At 40.1% G+C, this 18,110-nt stretch overlaps 2 protein-coding genes, 1 long non-coding RNA gene and 1 pseudogene across 5 annotated transcripts in view; 2 read left to right on the forward strand and 2 right to left on the reverse strand.

The window, feature by feature from the left end:
• Positions 1-177: 177 nt before the first annotated feature.
• On the forward strand, positions 178-8,164 carry LOC135343062 (uncharacterized). 3 transcript variants are annotated; one of them, XM_064540013.1, is made up of 7 exons: positions 178-338; positions 530-713; positions 1,172-1,382; positions 2,678-2,786; positions 5,948-6,039; positions 6,335-6,489; positions 6,991-8,164. In XM_064540013.1, exons 1-7 carry the CDS (start codon positions 249-251, stop codon positions 7,986-7,988), a joined length of 1,839 nt encoding a protein of 612 aa, XP_064396083.1. In that variant the 5' UTR covers positions 178-248; the 3' UTR covers positions 7,989-8,164. The 3 variants fall into 3 exon arrangements, with proteins under 3 accessions (XP_064396083.1, XP_064396085.1, XP_064396084.1); XM_064540015.1 differs by having other exon boundaries at positions 197-338; positions 420-713; XM_064540014.1 differs by lacking the exon at positions 178-338 and having other exon boundaries at positions 345-713.
• Positions 8,135-18,110, reverse strand: part of LOC135343073 (uncharacterized) — a 49,569-nt gene continuing 39,593 nt past the window's right edge. Inside the window, exons 3-4 of the long non-coding RNA XR_010397039.1 lie at positions 9,138-9,676; positions 8,135-8,317 (exon numbers count right to left, since the gene is read on the reverse strand). This is a non-coding gene — a long non-coding RNA (uncharacterized LOC135343073). The remainder of the gene's footprint in view (positions 8,318-9,137; positions 9,677-18,110) is intronic.
• On the forward strand, positions 13,048-16,520 carry LOC135343069 (uncharacterized). The gene is made up of 3 exons (XM_064540023.1): positions 13,048-14,650; positions 14,885-14,959; positions 15,138-16,520. Exons 1-3 carry the CDS (start codon positions 14,367-14,369, stop codon positions 15,433-15,435), a joined length of 657 nt encoding a protein of 218 aa, XP_064396093.1. The 5' UTR covers positions 13,048-14,366; the 3' UTR covers positions 15,436-16,520.
• LOC135343070 (protein yippee-like 5) lies at positions 16,918-18,104 on the reverse strand (annotated as a pseudogene).

The following is an 18,110-nucleotide window of genomic DNA, read 5'->3' on the forward strand; positions in this document are numbered from 1 at the left end:
CTCTGTGCCCAAGGACCCCTGCTTGGCTTGCTTATGCTTTGTAGCAGCGTCTATGTATGAAGCGTTTACCATGCGCAATGCATGCGTTAATGATTATCCAAATGCGTTGAGCAACGTGCAGTTCTTTATTGCCTCCTATAATATCACCTGACTAGAATAAGTCAATCTGATTCAGCCGCTGGAATTCCAGCGTGTGCAACAAAACTACATCAAGAGTGCTCAGACCCTTCTCAGGAGGGGGCTGATCCATGAGACTAGTAGCACTCGTGTGTCACAACTATAACTTGTTATTAACAAGTTATAGTGTTGACACATGCACGAGTGAAAAAAAGAAATATGTAAGTTCATTTGTCGTATATTGCATGCTAGATCTACAATAATATTCTAAGTGATTATACAATTATGCTAGATTATTTTAGCTTTGTATAGATCCTTCAGCAGTAGTTTTAAAGGAGCTGTAGACTATTTGAGCATAGACATGACTGCTGAGGATTCTCCTGCTGATGACAGGGTGTGTCTAATACTACAGGCAGCTCAAGACCTGGAGAGCCCTAATCCTGATGCAGTTGCAGGCAATAATCTAATTGCAGGCACTAGTAGAGCAGTGAGCTCAGTGAAGAGGAAAAATGGTTGCAGCAGCCAAGAAAGAGGGGCAGAAATCGATAAGGGTGGAACCAGCATGCTGGCCACTTTTCATCATGAGGAAATCTCAGGTACATATATATTATGCTGATTATATTGCAGCAAGCAATATATAGATGTGTTGTATACCATTATGTGGTAAATCTTGATCACTAAATTAAATGAGCTTGGGATTAGGTAGTAGTATTTTGTGGTAGGGAACGAAGTGTCCAACATGGCTGCATGCATGAATGCATGCCCAATTATATTTAACAGTCTCAGATGGGGGTCCTGTTATTGCTTAGAGAAGATGAGATATATGCCTCAAATCCCGACTATTTTGATCCCTTAAATCAATGCAGGCATGCATGCATGTCAATAGTGGGTTTCTAAAGGTAATAGTCTATCTGTATAGCTAATGCAAATCACATCCATTGTCTCTTGCATGCGCACGCATACATGCATGCACACACGCACACACACACACACACGCACGCACACGCACACACACACACACACACACACACACACACACACACACACACAATAGAAACAGACGGAGAAAGTGAAGAGCCTGGCCTTCCCTTATCTCCTGATTCTCATTTGATCTCACACAAAAAGGGAGGGAAAATGCGAGCCAATCTCGACTCCAAAGAAAGGGGGAGAAAAGGAGGTCACGGGAAGGCAAAGGTCAGTATTGAGGAGATGATTCAAAAGCAAGAGACTGCCAGTCAGATACACAATGAGAACGAGAGGTACAGGTGAGTGGTGGAAACAGATGTTTGTGTATTAATCGCATTAAATACTATATAGATTTTAGGAGTGTGCATGTTGACTTAATTGCTGTGATCTCCCAAATGTTGTCGACGTGATACGTATGCGTGTATGTAAAAGTGCTGATACTTTGCATGTGGGTATAACTAGTTTTGTTTTAACAGATTATCTAGTATTGCATCTAATATACGGGACATCAGTGGCGTAGCCAGAGGGGTGCAGAGGGTGCTCCAGCACCCCCCTCTGGCCTCAGACTCTGCTCCACAAGTTCCTTTTACTAACTAGCTAAGCTAGCTAGCTGATATGAGATCGAGAGTACTAAGCTCTATAATATAATTGCACGATCAACTCAAAACTCCACCTCGAACTATCTAGCTCCACCTCCAAATATTCATTCCAGTCAGTGCACATGTGCAAAGCCACGTGGCTGAGCAGACCAAGGTCCCCCACAGAGTTGCAGACTGTTCAGCAGCTATCACCATCATCATCATGTCACTCTTTGACCAGTTCACAGAGCATGCAGCACTGCAAAACTGCAAGTGGCTTGCTACCCTGTCCTGCTAATTCACAAGCAGAACCTGGTTAGCAGCTGCATGATTTAAAACTCAAAACAATGCATTTTATAGGACATCTTCAGATGAAGATGTAACCACCAGTACCCTCAAAGCAGCAGTACTCTCATTTCTTTAGCCAGATTGCGTTAGAATCAATCTCAGAGCATTTAACATCACAAATTTCTGGGGGAGTGCCCCCAGACCCCCCACTGGTAATTCGTTCATCAACTTAGGACAAGCACCCCCCTCTCTCAAATCCTGGCTACGCCCCTGGACATGGATGGTTACCCATACATGATTGCTATAGTATTGCATGCGCATGCATGGTGGCACCACTTACATGTACCCCAGTCAAGGGGCTGAGGTTATTTCAGTTTCTAAGCATCTGTTGTGATAATTTTCTTATTGCTGGACTACCATGAAGTTTCCTTGGATACAACAGACACACTGTCTGGTATTTGGAGTGAATACACATGGACTCTTTCATGTTTTCCCTGAAAAACACATGTTTTATTAATTGTGTATCACACTCCTGTTCCTTTTTATTGCATGCATGCATGTTCCACTCTCCAGGTGCTCAGACAATTAGACAATGGGATATTACTATGTATAACATGATTACCATTAAACCACAAATTTACCAAATACAATAGTAGCCCGTATACATAATTATAGAGGAGAGAGTACTAACTATTATCACTAAAGAGTGTTGCACTGATTATATACAGGAGGAAGGAGCTACGTGTTGCTGTACTTAGTCTTCGGAATCAGTTAACTAGACCCACCAAGCGACCTGCCGTCAAATTGGTACTGGAAGCAGCTATCAAAGAACTGAAAGTGAGTAACAGTATAGAGCATGCATGCAGATTGAGGTTTTCTGTATATAAAATAGAATGCCGTTTTCAAGTAGGGCATGCACAGACTTAGATAGAGGGTTGAATATTGAAGTGTGACAATTTATAAAACAAATATGCTTCTGCCGTAACCTTTTCGTGTGGCTCTGTACCTGAAAGTGAAGAGGGTGTAGTCGTTAAAAATAACTGGCTGATGTTTCCCTTATGAATTATAATAGTATAATCATTCTTATAGGAGTATTTTGGTTATGCTAATGTAATTTCATGTTTTCCACTATTGAATATGCTGCCCTCCCCAAATCTCTAAAAATTATATTTTAACATTCAGGCATCTCTAATTGAGTGTTCCTTATCTGTTTTGTTTTTTTGCTTTGCTCTGTTGCCGACATTGCCCTCCTACAATAATAGGTCTATGCATGCACATTCCTTTCTTTTCCTCATAATTTCACCCTGTATATAGGCCTCATACACACAATGGTTTTGTATGTGAGTGCTACGTTGTAGTCACATGGCAGACCAACAGGTGCTATAATTTTTTTGAGAGGTGGCCTTCATAATTGGAAAAACTGAGGAGCTAGCTAGATAATCATGTTACCCAGTTCAAAGTTTCAACCAACACACTGGTCCTCACTTCTACTCTTGACGTGTAGTTCAGTGTTAACCTCAGTCTGCATGACTGTACTTATCACCCGACTGTGGTAATGGTTAAGCTAGCCATAATGATAAAGCAGCTTCCCAGTGGAGGTATGCAGGAGCAATTAGTTGATTGGCAGCTTCCCATGGCGTGCCGAGTTAAATACCACATAGAGTATCACGTAGCCATGCTTTCTGGGCCTAGTTTTGAGGTCCAGGAACTAATTCTGTAAGTATAATATAGTGCTTACCAGTGTCACCATTATTTGCTAATTCTTTACCAGAAAACAGCCGCCACAATTCCCCCCACTTAATTATGTACACCTTGGTCAATAAAAATCATTTAATTCACAGGGTTTCCATCCTTGCCAGTTACAAACTTAAAACCAGAAACTTGTATCTGTCTGTGTTCATCATGTTCTCAAACAAGGAAGGTAATGTGGTTGAGCAGCTGGTATACCCTTCCCTAAGCTAATTATCCAGACAATGTATAAGGATTCTCTGTAACTGTTCTATAAATAAAATCAGGTGGTATAGGCAAATTTCATCTTAAATATATGCATGTACGAGCCTTAAACAAACAAGAAACCAATGCCATCAAATGTATGGTTGCTATCTATATACATAGAATGCTTTATATTGGTGTCTAATTGATGTAATTATGCATTGACTGGTACTATAGCTTAGCTACTTATAATTGTATTTTTCAATGCCACCAACTATATACTCTTGTCTGGCTTCCCAGTGGATTAGCTAGACACAAGTAACTTTTGCATGGTTAGGAATTTCCTCAGCCTATTATACATAGATAAACTTTTCTCTACGGCCTAAGTCTGTTGAGGACTTTAATTGTGTTGAGTGCATGGGGCTGAAGAATGTGTATAATGGTTCAATATTTGCAGTCCCACGTCTACTATATCATCTATATGGTTGTCTGTATAGTAGATATTCTCTGTAGGACAATGCCTACAGTTGTTGACAGTCTGTGCTAATATCTTTTTGATTGATTAGCTCGATTACAGCTTGGATCTATAATGAATCTAATCTAGCAGCCGATATACATTAGCTTTTAACCACTGGGTAAACTTGTATATACCTTGATTCCAATGGTCAACAAAAAACCTCAGCTATAATCAAGTTTCAGAATACCACCTGTATAGGTGTACCGCTATCTATTGATTGTGTTCTTATATTCAGTTTGCCACCTGTAGGTGTCTGCTATTGTGTTGTTCTGCCTATATTCAGCTTGCCAACTGCATGTGTACCATGCAGCTGTTGCCATTAGTGGTGCTACTATATATATATATATATAATTATAGGTGTTGTGCGTTAGGGAAATCTTTAATACTGCATGCATTTATAATAATTATATACTCCTGCTTGTAACCTATAATGAGCAGATTCAGAATCACACACGCACACACACACACCATGCAGCCGACTACTGTGACTACTGTAACCCATCCGTGGCCGCCCACGTGCCGCCTCGGTTAATTAGCGGTAGATCGTATAGTATATACATGCACACTCCAATAATGCCTACAATGGTGCATGCACCAGGAACTGTGTAGTACTATACAGGCGATTGATTGTATGGGTGATTGATCAGCCACCTTAACCCTATACTCCCTATATATGTATTATAGCTGTACATTCTCTGAATACTTTAAAAGTGTAGTAACTACAGCCTCTATATGCCTCTATTATATATATAGTTCATCACTGCATGGTCACTGCATGCATGTGATGCTACGTAGTATAGTTCACATTAAAGTACAGGATGTTTTTGTGTATAACTACGGATAGAACATTGAAAGAATAACAGAATCCTTTACATGTGAGATCAATTTCTAGCGGTACTGTTCTGAGAATTTGGACATTCCCTCATCGTGTTGGTTTTGTTCAAGTTTAATTGTTGTTCTGCGTATATATAGGGTTCTGTATACTCTTGTAACCTAAATCAACTTAGTAGTATAGATACATAATTATACATATACCTGCACACTCCAATAATGCCTGAAATGGTGCATGCAGGAACTGTGGTAGCATGCTGCCGCATGTGCAATAGTATAATAATGACTCCTAATAATTCAATGATTGTTTACTGAACTGAAGTGTTATTTGAAAGTATAAGGACTGCATGATGTGTCTTTAGGTGGGTATCAGGAGTTTAGTGGTATAATTATGTATAATTATAGGTAACAAAACTTGGGAGTTAATTAAGTCACAGCTGAGGGAAATTTCGAAATTATAACCGTGGATAGGTTAATATAGCGAAGACCGCTTAGGTTACACCGCTTGCATAGCATAACATACGTAGTTGTATAGTATTTTCATTGCCAGCTTAATGCAAACAGATGGATGATGTGTTTGGGTATTGTAGACAATGGTTGTCTCCCATATTTACCACATCCATGCATTCATGCTATCTCTGAGTTCATCTCATCTCAATTCATCCAGCTCCCTAGTACACTATAACCTAGCAACACACATGTACTCTCACGCTTTCAGGACCTTAAAAGGAAAGAGAAGGAAGACATGCGTACGCTAGAGTCTCTGAAGGACAAGGAGAAAAGGCTAACCATAGAACTAGAGAACAAAATGTGAGTCTAAAACATTAAAATATGATTCCTTACGTATATTTACATTTATTATTTATATGCAACACAATTCGTAGACCATACACGCATTGGGGAAACTCCTTGCAAATGATGATACCATATATTATAGCGCGAAATTGTCTAAGGCACCGTTAGCTAACATTTCATGGAGGATTGCTAACCCACGAAATTAAGCCCCTCCAAAATTTCGCGCTATACGGTAGAACTATATACAACACAAAACAATGTTTGGTAAACATAATATATAATATGTCATCATGATTATGTCATCATTCAGGAAGGAATACAAAAGTCGTCCGAACTGCCCCAGCTCTTCTGGGACGGTTCTTACCTCAGTCCCTCAAGTCCCTCCTCCTGTATCTTTCTTTCCCCCTCCCAACTCTGGTTCGTGGTTTCCAGCTCTGCCAGGCAATAACATACCAAGGCCTATAGGTGAGTTCTGTATAATTATACTACTATAAGTCTGGCTTCGTCCCAAAAGCTTAGATTCTAAACTTCTCATACTGATTCAATATTCTGAAATAGGTTGACAACTGAGCTGCATGCATGTAAACAGTATAGTGTTACATCTGGAGATGGGTCATGGCTTCTTGGGATGCTAGCTGTAATGTGCTGAACCAGAAAACCCCTACATATGTTCACCATGCATGGAGCATGTGTGCTTTAGGGTGGATAACTGATCGTTATCAAATGCATATGTTGTTAATTGCCGCTATAATTGAATTTTGAGTAGTGGAAGGGTGGCTAACCACTGTAACCACGGGTACACACCCTGCATGAATCTTGCATGAATCTTGCGTATATATATAGTGATTCCGGTAATTTTTTGGCATGCATAAAAAATGTATGCAAAGTATGATCATTATAATTATTGGTGTTCATATCACCTCGATCAGAAACGTCATATTGTACTTTTATCTTATCTTCGTACAGAAATACCGGCAGTCTCACATATAAACTCTCCACCAGTAATCTTCTCCCCATGGCCCAGCGATTGCCGCTTCGGAGTACCTGCTTACTTTCCCCCTCCGATTTCGCAATCTCCTTTTCCTTTCGGAAACTCAAGATTCACACCCATGATGTTCCAGTACCCCCTTCGACCAACCTCACTCGCCATGCCCCTCACACCTTCCCATCCCACATTCACTGTACACAATAGCTTCCCTATGATGCAAGGAATGGTCCCTCAACAACTACCACAAGCTGACGAATCGCATCGTATGGTCACGATTGTATCTCCAAGAGCACAGGCCTATCCTCAGTCACCTGCTTACGCTAGAGAATATTCACGATCAGAGGTTCCTCCAGAAAAAGAAAGAACATGTTTTACAGAGAGCGATTTGTTTGAAGCCGAAGACAGCAGAGAGTCTTACTCACACAACAATACCAGTTCAAAAAACGGAGGAGAATCAGCTGATACAGAATGCAGATCTTCCAGTGTACTTCATTACACTACTTCAGCTGATTCAATGAGGAAGCCTGCAACACTGACAGATCGCAATACAATTCTTTGTCAGGAGCAAGAGAGCTTTCCCCATGACTCGCCTCTAACTTTCAATATTGTTCATCCACCTCCTTCACTGCATCGGCCAATCACAATGTCCACGTATACCAACCACAACAAAGCTCAACGTGTGCAAAAAACTATGCCACCTTTGTTACGGATTGACAGCGACAGTGAACTAGGAATAATACAAAAATCCATGCAAGGTGAAAAGTCGAAAATAGAATTGAGAGCACATACGAAAGCCTCAAAGTTTTCTCAGATTCACAATTCCGAGCTCGTCACAGTACAGTACTGCAAAAATCCTCACTACAATAGGATATCTTCTTTGAAAAAGATCATGCGAAAGAGAAGGAAAACTAGCAGTAGTGACTCTGAGACCAGTGATGAAGAAAGTGAACTATTGACCGCTTATAAAATTAATTAGTGACCTCATTTCATTTTCAAAGTTGTTCTAAGACTGTCTGCCACCCACCCCAGCTGAAGAAGGCACTATATACCTAATCACTACCTACATAGTTATTGCAGATTCACATCTGTTTAGAATTCAATCACTGCTGTAACTTTTCCCAATGATGATTAAAATATATTATATATTCTGTGGTTAAATTAATGATGATAAAATATGCATGATTGTAACAAATAATTGTAGCAAAAAACAGCCATAATTATTGCATGCATGGATATTATGAATTAGTTTCCAGTAATTGCAGTTTGTTTTTTTCATCGAGGCCGACAGGGGGAGGGGTCAATAACCTGGATGTAGTAAAAAATATAATACAGCAGTGAGACATTTTTATAGGACCAACATGCACTGGGCCATGGTATGGATGTAGGTATTGTGTGCATGTGCACAGAATGCTGCATGAACAAGTCATAATTACCCCGTGTGTGCGCACCAAGTGATTAGTGTATGCATGTGTGTCGGTTTGTGAATGTGTGTGGATATAAAAATGAGCTGTTTGAGCGAACTAGATACTTTCATGAACTGCTTTAACTGAGACAGTAGTTGAAAAAATAGTAGAAACTTGTAGGCAATCTTCGAAGGCGACAAAATACACTGTTTTTTTTAATCGATGCTTTCTAGATTCACGGTCATTCGATCCTAACATTATAAGGTCGTTACGGTGAAAAGTTATAACCTGTTTGCTGCTGTGCTCAACGCACGGGGCGAATGCTCTATGAGCATCTTGTTAAGACCCTTATAAGGATCTTAACAAGATGCTTATACACATGTAAGAGCATTCAATGTAAGAGCACATGCAGGTTTATCTGATTACAGGAGTCATAACAAACCACCCACAAGAAGCATGTACATGTACTAACTACACCTATATGTATTGTAGCAAATACATGTATAGCCTCGTTCCCAGGCCGAGTTGTCTCCAAAATTACGCTATAAATTGCCAGTTGGCGACCTATAATTATAGCTGGGAATGAAAACTGGCGACCTAGCGTTATGGTGTGGATCCCAAGGGGCAGCATATTCCAGTTTTGATCTCACAAGTGAGATGTAGAGTTGTCTTAAACATTCTAGTGACAAGTGGCCATAGAACTGTCGGTAAATTATACCAACCTGCTTGCAGGCATTTCTGCACATTCCTTCTATGTGTTTTGACCATGAGAGGTCATGAGAGATCCACACGCCAAGGTACTTGTATAGTGGTCAACTTTAAGTAGGGGACCAGGAGATTGAATAGGATGGTAAAGAAGAAGATCATCAGCATAGAACAAGAGACTTCCTTTATTTTGATGTAGATCAATGTCATTTATAACATGCATGCAGACACAGTACATTGAACTTGTAGTGATTCGTTGTAGTGATTCGTAGCAGTGTCCGAACCTCCTCTGGGTGTAGTTCAGTGTATATTAGTTCAGTGTCCGAACCTCCTCTGGGTGTAGTTCAGTGTATATTAGTTCAGTGTCCGAACCTCCTCTGGGTGCATGTAGTTCAGTGTATATTAGTTCAGTGTCCGAACCTCCTCTGCATGGGTGTAGTTCAGTGTATATTAGTTCAGTGTCCGAACCTCCTCTGGGTGTAGTTCAGTGTATATTAGTTCAGTGTCCGAACCTCCTCTGGGTGTAGTTCAGTGTATATTAGTTCAGTGTCCGAACCTCCTCTGGGTGTAGTTCAGTATATATTTGAGTTCAGTGTATATTTGTAACATTTCATAACGTGCAGACACAGTAAATTGAATTTGCAGTGATTCATATATACCACATGTTTGACCTTCTCTGTACATGTGTGTAGTAGAACTGGGTGTTATAATCATGTGCAGAAGAGGTCACATGCAGTAGGAATCACTATAGTGTTTTCCAGCAACTTTAATGCCAGGGCTGAACTTTTAGTGATTCTTATGGCCTCAAAGGTTACCACAAAACACAGCAAATGTGCTTACTCTGCCACATCTTGCTACCACAGACAAGTGCATGGCCCCAGTCTAACAGCCACCAGCCATGCTAGCTATTGAGCCACCACATGAATCTAATTCCCATCACTTCTGAGAAAGGTGAATTCTAGAAAAGCCTGCAATGAATACACCCCCCCCCCCCAAAGGTGAGCTACATGGCAGTAAGGGCCAGGGATCCAGCATCAACTAGTGACCCTCCCACTAGTACACATGCATGTACCACCACAGTAACAAAACCTAAATGCTAACCCTATAACCCTAACCCTAACATTGTGGACTGCCTTTCAATGACACCTCATAATTATAGTACGTATATAGGGATAATCAATTGCAAGAAGCACAGAAATTACCTCTGAAACTAGACACTTTCCAGGTCAATTGTAATGAACTGAGGCCACCACTATAAGAGAACTCACAAGAACTCACAACCAACTGCACACCAACAAGACCCTCCTGAAAGGACACATCTGCTGAAGCCATAGCTACCTTACCTTACCTATAATTATGATATACTTACCTGTACCACAATAACGTTAAACAAGTAGCAAATGATAAGCTCTGATCCAGACTATATATTACCTTGATGTATACCTGTGTGTGTGCGTGTGTGATGGGTGTGCTGCTTAATTAACTTTCAACGTACCGTATAGCGCGTAATTTTTGAGGGGCTTAATTTTCGCGGATTTCGTGGGTTACCAATCCTACATGGCTTCCGGTAAGCAGTCAAGCCCAGTCATTCCGCGAACATTGTGCAACGAAATGCTTTTAGAGGTCAATCCACGAAATATAAGTGCCTCTAAAATTTCGCGCTATACGGTATATAGAATGAAGCTAATTCTGGCCGATCTTACACTGGTTGCATAGTCATATACTGACAAACATACAATCCGACACGTAGCAAGTGCAGCTTAGTTCAAGCAAATAATGCCTAGCACAGTTTATCAAACTACCTGTAAGGATTAGCTAGATACATCCTTGTTCTATAGTAGGATCAAAAGTACTAGACCATAATTATGAATACATATAATGTTTATTGTGCATAAAATACAAAACTACTAATAGTAACATGCTCCAGTGCAATACGTATATTTGTGTATATTTGGCCATGCTGGGCAATAACTAATAGTATACTCACACCATAAATTCATATTCCCACTGGTAAGCATTGTGCACACCCTGTCGCTAAGCAACCTACCACATACTATAATTATATCAGGTGTCAATAGGTTAGGGTAATTAGGTTGCAAGCATGGGTTAGCACATACCCAGAGTGTTATAGTACAAGAATCAATATAGGATCCCTACATATCCAGAGGAGGTATACACAGGCAATTAGTATTTGATTGAGCAATAATTATCCACCTACGCTCCGCCCACGTCGTAATCAAAGGCTAATTACTTGAGCTGCACCGCGCCTGTCGACCTCCTCTGCTACATACCTATACAATACACCAAACCCATCTTCATTACCAAATGCACAATTCTATGTGCACAGCTTCTGAGGAAGGTGGGGTATATAGGGGGAGGGAAGGGAGTTACTAAAAATAGAGCAAAATGCTACCTTATTCAAACACCGAGGTGTTCGCTTGCGGTATGTTTTGTTTTGCTCTAAGTGCTATGGAAGAGGAAACAGAAGTCTGATGGAGAACATATGAAAATTCATGGGTATATGTTATATAATAAAAGTGGGGCCACTGTTTAATGGTGAAATGCTATAAACATAATTTAGTCCTTCGAAAATTACCTGCTATACGACACATGGATTGTTTATCCTACTGGCCCTAATGACCCTTACAAGCTGGTAAACAAAAAATTGGCACAAAGCGTATATGGCTTGTATTACAGTAATGGGAACTAATAAATAGTCAACTGCACGTGTGCATGTAACACTATGGAAACCAAATAAAATAGTTCACTGCAGCATGTAACACATTATGAATGTTTCACCATTGAGTATACAAGTTACCACAGTGGTATAATATTAGATTTGCGCACTGATAACTGAAACCCTGAAGTGGCTGCCATCAAATTACTCAAGTCATTCCAGACAACCACAATCAAGTTTAACTGGCCTTGGGACTATTAGAGCTATGAATTTCACAAGAGAACCACAATCAAGTTTAACTGGCCTTGGGACTATGAATTTCACTATGGAACGCCGTTTGCGACAAAATTCAGGCAGAATGTGATAGGCGTGTGCATCCAATATAAAATCGATTTTTGAAAATCGATTTTTAATAATCGATTTTTTACAGTTGATTTTCGATTTACACGTGAAAGATCTTTGACAATCGATCTGATAATCGATTTTTGAAATTCGATTTTTGATAATCGATTTTTGATAATGATTATTGAAATTCGATTTTTGATAATCATTATTGAAATTCAATTTTTGATAATCGATTTTAGAACTGCTCTGAAGGTGGGCTGGGGGGGGCCCCTGTCTAAAGCTGTATCACGTGATACTATCCATTGAAGAAGCCACTATTCATGACTTCTATTCTATCTGGAATCACCAAACTCTTTCTCAGCTCTTTCTCTAAGCACACACAAGATGGCCAAATAAAACAGTGCTGGCGAGAAAGCATACAAAAATGGGTGCATGAAGAAACTAAATAAGATAGCACCAACTGAGCAGTTCTAAAATTAATGATTTTTACTGTGACTTATGGCCCTCCTTTTTAATGGTTCCAAAAAACAATAATGTTTCGCTTTTGCGTTATAGTCTATCATGTGAGATAGCTAACCAAGCCAAGCTTTGATTCCAGGCCGCGGAGAAGGAGTTTATGCATGTTCTGAGTTTCAAGGGCGGCCTAACTGTAGCCTTGAATCCATTTTAAAATCGGCCTGGATTCGAGGCTAGTATATCAATCAATTGCGATTTTTGTAATCGATTTTTAAAAATCGATTATCAAAAATCGATTATTAAAAATCGAAAATCGAATTTCAATAATCGATTATCAGATCGATTGTCAAAGATCGTTCACGTGTAAATCGAAAATCAACTGTAAAAAATCGATTATTAAAAATCGATCTTCAAAAATCGATTTTATATTGGATGCACACGCCTATCACATTCTGCCTATCACATTCTGCCTGAATTTTGTCGCAAACGGCGTTCCATATTTCACAACTAAACAAATAACCCAGGCGCATGGCATGTAGGAAGTAACCTCACCACATGAAATTTAATTATACCATGGTGTATTATGTTCAAGGCTAAAAAACTTACTTGCATGCATGCATGCACGTTGACAAGCTAGCTACAAAGTTGAAGGCAGCCTAAATAGACTCTGCATGTGAACTACAAATTAAGCTAGCAAAATTGTATTCATGCGAACTGGCCTTGGCGATGCTGTATGGGGAAGTATAATTAGTTTCTTTTCTTAAACCGCTGTGCATATATAATTATTATAGTGCTTGACCTAAAACTACAGTATGCTGTTCTCAAAGCTGTGCATGCTGCGGCTTGCATTTGTTCAGCAAACTGAATTACAACACCTATACTTATAAATATTTTATTGGTCGTTTTAGGCTTCATCACATATTAACTTGTTCTATACATGCTATAAATCACGCGGAGGGATTAGCACTTCAATGCTCTAGCTCTATAGTCTGCCAGTAACTTGTATATAAGCTCGTCACATTAATTTTACGGGCTCAACAATAGATAGTATACAGACTTCTGCCAGGCTATCTTGAAAACTATGGTAAATTTAGTGTATAGATCTACCATGAAGTGATCCAAGTAGATCTATATAGATCTAACTCACTTTTACATCACGAATTGGCAGCAACCTACCACAGCTAGCTGCATGTGGTCAGACTATGAGATATATTCAAGTAGACTGTATATCCAATGACCCTTTTTGTTGTTGTGGGAGTAGAATGGGTAAAGATGCTTGCTGAGAGTTGTGACTTCTGAGCTCTGAATGTGGTAGTAGCCACAAACAAGACAGCACCACTATATACACCTATATTAAATCTATAACCTATAGACATTGGCCATTTCATACAACTGTTACAGCAATCCAATCGTATTTGAGTAATTTCAGCAAACACAAGCAGAATGTGTGGACTCAGAATCCACACTTGCAGATATATGTTCCTGTAAGTTGTGCGGCATGCATGAGTGTGCTGCTAAGGACATATTGTGGTATATAAGTTATATACTGGTCATCTACTGTGTGTGTATATATGTACACTGTATATAAATAGCTGCCTTATAAAAAGAGTTGACCCCCAATAGAAGTGCCAAGCTAAATGATGGCCATGCATGAACAACTGTGTTGTAATGCAGCGTGTAATCCTATGTGTTCAATTGCGAGATTGATTCATCTGTGTATTGTGTAGGAAATGTGTATTAGGCCTTGTGAAGGAGGCTAGATCCTGCCATGCATGGAACTATCTGTACTATATTAGAAACAGCCTCGTCCATTGCAGTGTTCACTAATGACAATGATAATGGAGGAGAAGACACTGATGATAATACTGTCGACGACAACGACAATGATGAGGATAGAGACGACAACATGCCAGAAAGACCAATCACCCCAGATCCAAATTCAGATTCCTCTCTAGGGATTATTATTGGTTCATCTGTTGGAGTCCCAGTGATTCTCATAGTACTGCTCGTAATGTTCCTTGTTCTCATGTTCATCTGGAGGTCCAAAACGTGGTATGTATACTCGAGGGGGGGGCTAACAGGGGAGAGTTGGTAAATTGATTGAGCATATTTTGATGCACTGCATGCTGACAGCCTCCAGCCTCTTGCACCTCTACAGCATACTCTAGATACTCCTCTATTGTCTTATACGTAGGCCGCTGTACAGTATACACAGTATACATGAACTATAGTGGAACATGGTACGTAGCTATGTATATAATGATATACAAGCTGTTATATTTTCAGGGAGAGAAAGTTCCAAGACGTTACAGAGGCTCAAGTGGAGGCTACTTTCAGACTAAGCCACACTATGCGAGCTCAGTAAGTCTTTAATGAGAAATGAGAACTCTTGCATGTGCAATAACATTGAAAGTGCCTTATAGGATTTCTATATATAGAAACATCAAAAATACATACAACTAACCAACTATACATGAACAATACACTGATATATATATAGGTGCTTACGTGTATTCCCTTCTCTTAATACCTGGCCCAGGGACCCATATTCTGCAGACCCTCGATATGCCACAAGGCCAATCAAAACCATAAAATTCCCCCCTGATCCACTATCCCCGTACTTCAATCCCCTTACCCCATTCCCCGGTCCCTCATCAACCATCTTCCTCCCTGATACTGACACGGAGGATACGTATTCGTCAATTGATACGAGGCCACTCCCTGCTGTACCACCTCAAGAGTCTGATTATGAGGACGGATACATACTGACGGTGGCGCCTGCACCACGACGAGATGTGCTGCCTGGAATTGTTATTGGTAAGCAGTCTGCTTATTAGAAGGCTATACATTACTGTAACAGTGAGAACTGAATGCATGCATGGTTACCACATGTATAATAGTCTGGTCAACATCATTATGTGATCACAGATACGTGTAGCTAATTATTAAAGTATGCGTTTGTTTTGCTTATCCAAACATAATGGGGACATCCAAGTTAAGTCATGTTTCATGTTTATGTCATGCACCGCTGCACTTTCCTTGTTTCTTTAACTCTTGTCTTATACCCATGCACTGCTGGTTTTCCCCACGAGTTTCACAGCAATCATTGTACTAATTATGTAGACAGTGCATTATTATAATTATAGTGCAGTGCATTTAGCTAAATGGTGCCAAGTCCAAATCAATTGAGTGGGCTAGCAATCAATAAGTATACACTGGGACTATATATTGTGAAAAACCATTGCATCCAGACAAATCAATGCAGTAATACAGAAATAAATTTTACATCCAAGAAGAATGACTTTGCCCAGTATACTACGTCCTGACATGCAAGTCCATGCAGCCCTTTTTATGATCAAATATTAATCACATCACATGGGTGCCTAAAAAGGGAGCGTGGCCACCCAACAAAATTCACGCTACGCGCTCGCAATTATACCTAGATCCGGCCATTTTTGTGTACACAGGCACTACACAAGTCAACACATGCACTCCGTCACTGCTATACACATTCGAAATCTAGTACACAGTTATTACTAGTATCGCGATAAAAAACCTTTGCGAATGAGCCAAATCATGATCAGCGTAGAAATTGACCCTTTGCGATCTAATAATTGCAAGGATCATGCCTCTTTACTATAGTGTTTTGCGATTTTATTGTTGCGAATTGATCAACCCTCGCAAAGTTCACACACGTTTGATGCTCCCAAAACATTCTAGGTATATATGCAAGAGTTTATAAGGTGTGAAGTATTAACACAATACACAGTATTAATCAACACTATTAAAAATATGAATATTGGAATACTGAGTGAGGTGTTATACTTACAGTTCTTGAATTCTGTCTTCTCCAGAACAGAGTACAAAAGAGGTATTCAGACAGCTGCATGTGTTGGGACAGGTAGCTCCTGGACGTGGAGGTGGAGGAGGAGGAGGAGGAGGTGGTGGAGGTGGTGGGGGTGCTGTGAATAGGAAGGAGGAATCAACTCACTTTCTCTCCTTGATTTGACTTATAAATCTATATATAAATAACTATGACCATAATTATACCTCCATTTTGACTAGAGACCTCACTGATACCAGACAAGCAAAGAATGAACAAGTAGAACATCAATTCTCTTTTTTCAGTCACCTTGAAACCCATTTTAATTTGTGCAGAGCCAGGTACTTTTCACACTAGAAAGGGGATAAAAGGATGGAGCTGGTCCCTGTGCTGACTGCCAGCGCATGCGTACAAGACATGATCATGTGCGGCCTAGTTTCGAAAAGTGCAGTAGTAACGATTCGTACCCTCTAGCCACCCCTCCCAGACAAAAGACCAATAATTATCAGACAGATGAACAAAACACAAACTTGAAAAGCATGGTGATGATTGAAAGATTAAAAACTAGCTATGAAGTTCATTCGACATCTTTGATGCCTTCACTTTCAGTGACGAGTGCTCTCTCCAGGATGACTCTCCCTTCCTGAAAGAGATAACTTGGTAACGCACCTATCAATGTGTTTTCCCACTACTCCCCCTACCCCCCAGGAGGGGTAGGGCTAATATGGGGTGGGTCAAACTCCCTATGGTTGGGGAGATTCTGTCTTCCAATTCCCCCTGGTCAACATGGGTTGCACATGTATGCAAGGCAAAGTCAAATCCCCTAAGTACGGGGCTAAAAATGTCAGAGTCAAGGGGGAGGGATCGAGTAGTGGGGAAACACATTGATAGGTGCATGCATCACTAACAAATTACTACTGGAAATGCGTAGTAAAAATGACACCCACCTTATATTTCTGTGAGTCTTCCGTTGCGAACTCCTGAGTACATTGCACAACAATACAATAATTACATCACGATTCTTACAACTGATACATGTTACTCGAACTCGACCCATGACAAAACCGCACCTACATTACATTATGTACTGTAGGATTTTCACTTACGTAGATCCACCCAAGTCTTGTAGTACAGTTTTTACACGATACATCTCTGACAATAATTATGTCTACCAGTCAGCTGCAAAGAAAGAAAACAACACTTACAATTATTAGCTGTAATTTTCATATACTATACTAACCATTATCCTGTTTTCTACTTCACTGAAGAGAAGGTTAACGCTGTAAGAAATGAATTTCATGGTCGTCACTGCACTACAGAGGGTTTACACGTACACACAAGTCTATACTATTTCTTACACTCTGTTGAATAGAAATGCCCGTCCTGTGGCTCCAGTGAATCTCTGTAACAATCAAGAACACGTAATGGTATGTGCTGACTCACTAAAAGTCTGATATGACTGACACTCACCGTTGAGACTAGTTCAGAGCGGTTACGGTTGGTTAGGGCTGTGTCACAGTTGGTGCATGAATATACTCTGGTTCCGCCAGGGTTATCAATAAAAATTCTCCCCATACTGAAACTCACTGTACAAAGAGCTCTACAAACTCAAACTTATGTCAAACTGAAGATCCTCAGAGCTTCAGTTACAGAGATTGTTATGGTTTGTGAAGTATGGTTAATTAGAAA

This window comes from Halichondria panicea, chromosome 10 (genome assembly GCF_963675165.1).
Source record: "Halichondria panicea chromosome 10, odHalPani1.1, whole genome shotgun sequence".
Taxonomy (NCBI): domain Eukaryota; kingdom Metazoa; phylum Porifera; class Demospongiae; order Suberitida; family Halichondriidae; genus Halichondria; species Halichondria panicea.

What these genes read in the sequence shown, in the direction of transcription:
- LOC135343062 (XM_064540013.1), top strand. Translation starts at nt 249, where the DNA reads ATGAGACTAGTAGCACTCGTGTGTCACAACTATAACTTGTTATTAACA. An exon ending in CAGCTATCAAAGAACTGAAA is followed by an intron (nt 2,787 to 5,947) that starts GTGAGTAACAGT and finishes TCACGCTTTCAG; the next exon opens with GACCTTAAAAGGAAAGAGAA. An exon ending in TAACATACCAAGGCCTATAG is followed by an intron (nt 6,490 to 6,990) that starts GTGAGTTCTGTA and finishes ATCTTCGTACAG; the next exon opens with AAATACCGGCAGTCTCACAT.
- LOC135343069 (XM_064540023.1), top strand. Translation starts at nt 14,367, where the DNA reads ATGCATGGAACTATCTGTACTATATTAGAAACAGCCTCGTCCATTGCA. An exon ending in ATCTGGAGGTCCAAAACGTG is followed by an intron (nt 14,651 to 14,884) that starts GTATGTATACTC and finishes TTATATTTTCAG; the next exon opens with GGAGAGAAAGTTCCAAGACG. An exon ending in AGCCACACTATGCGAGCTCA is followed by an intron (nt 14,960 to 15,137) that starts GTAAGTCTTTAA and finishes TACCTGGCCCAG; the next exon opens with GGACCCATATTCTGCAGACC.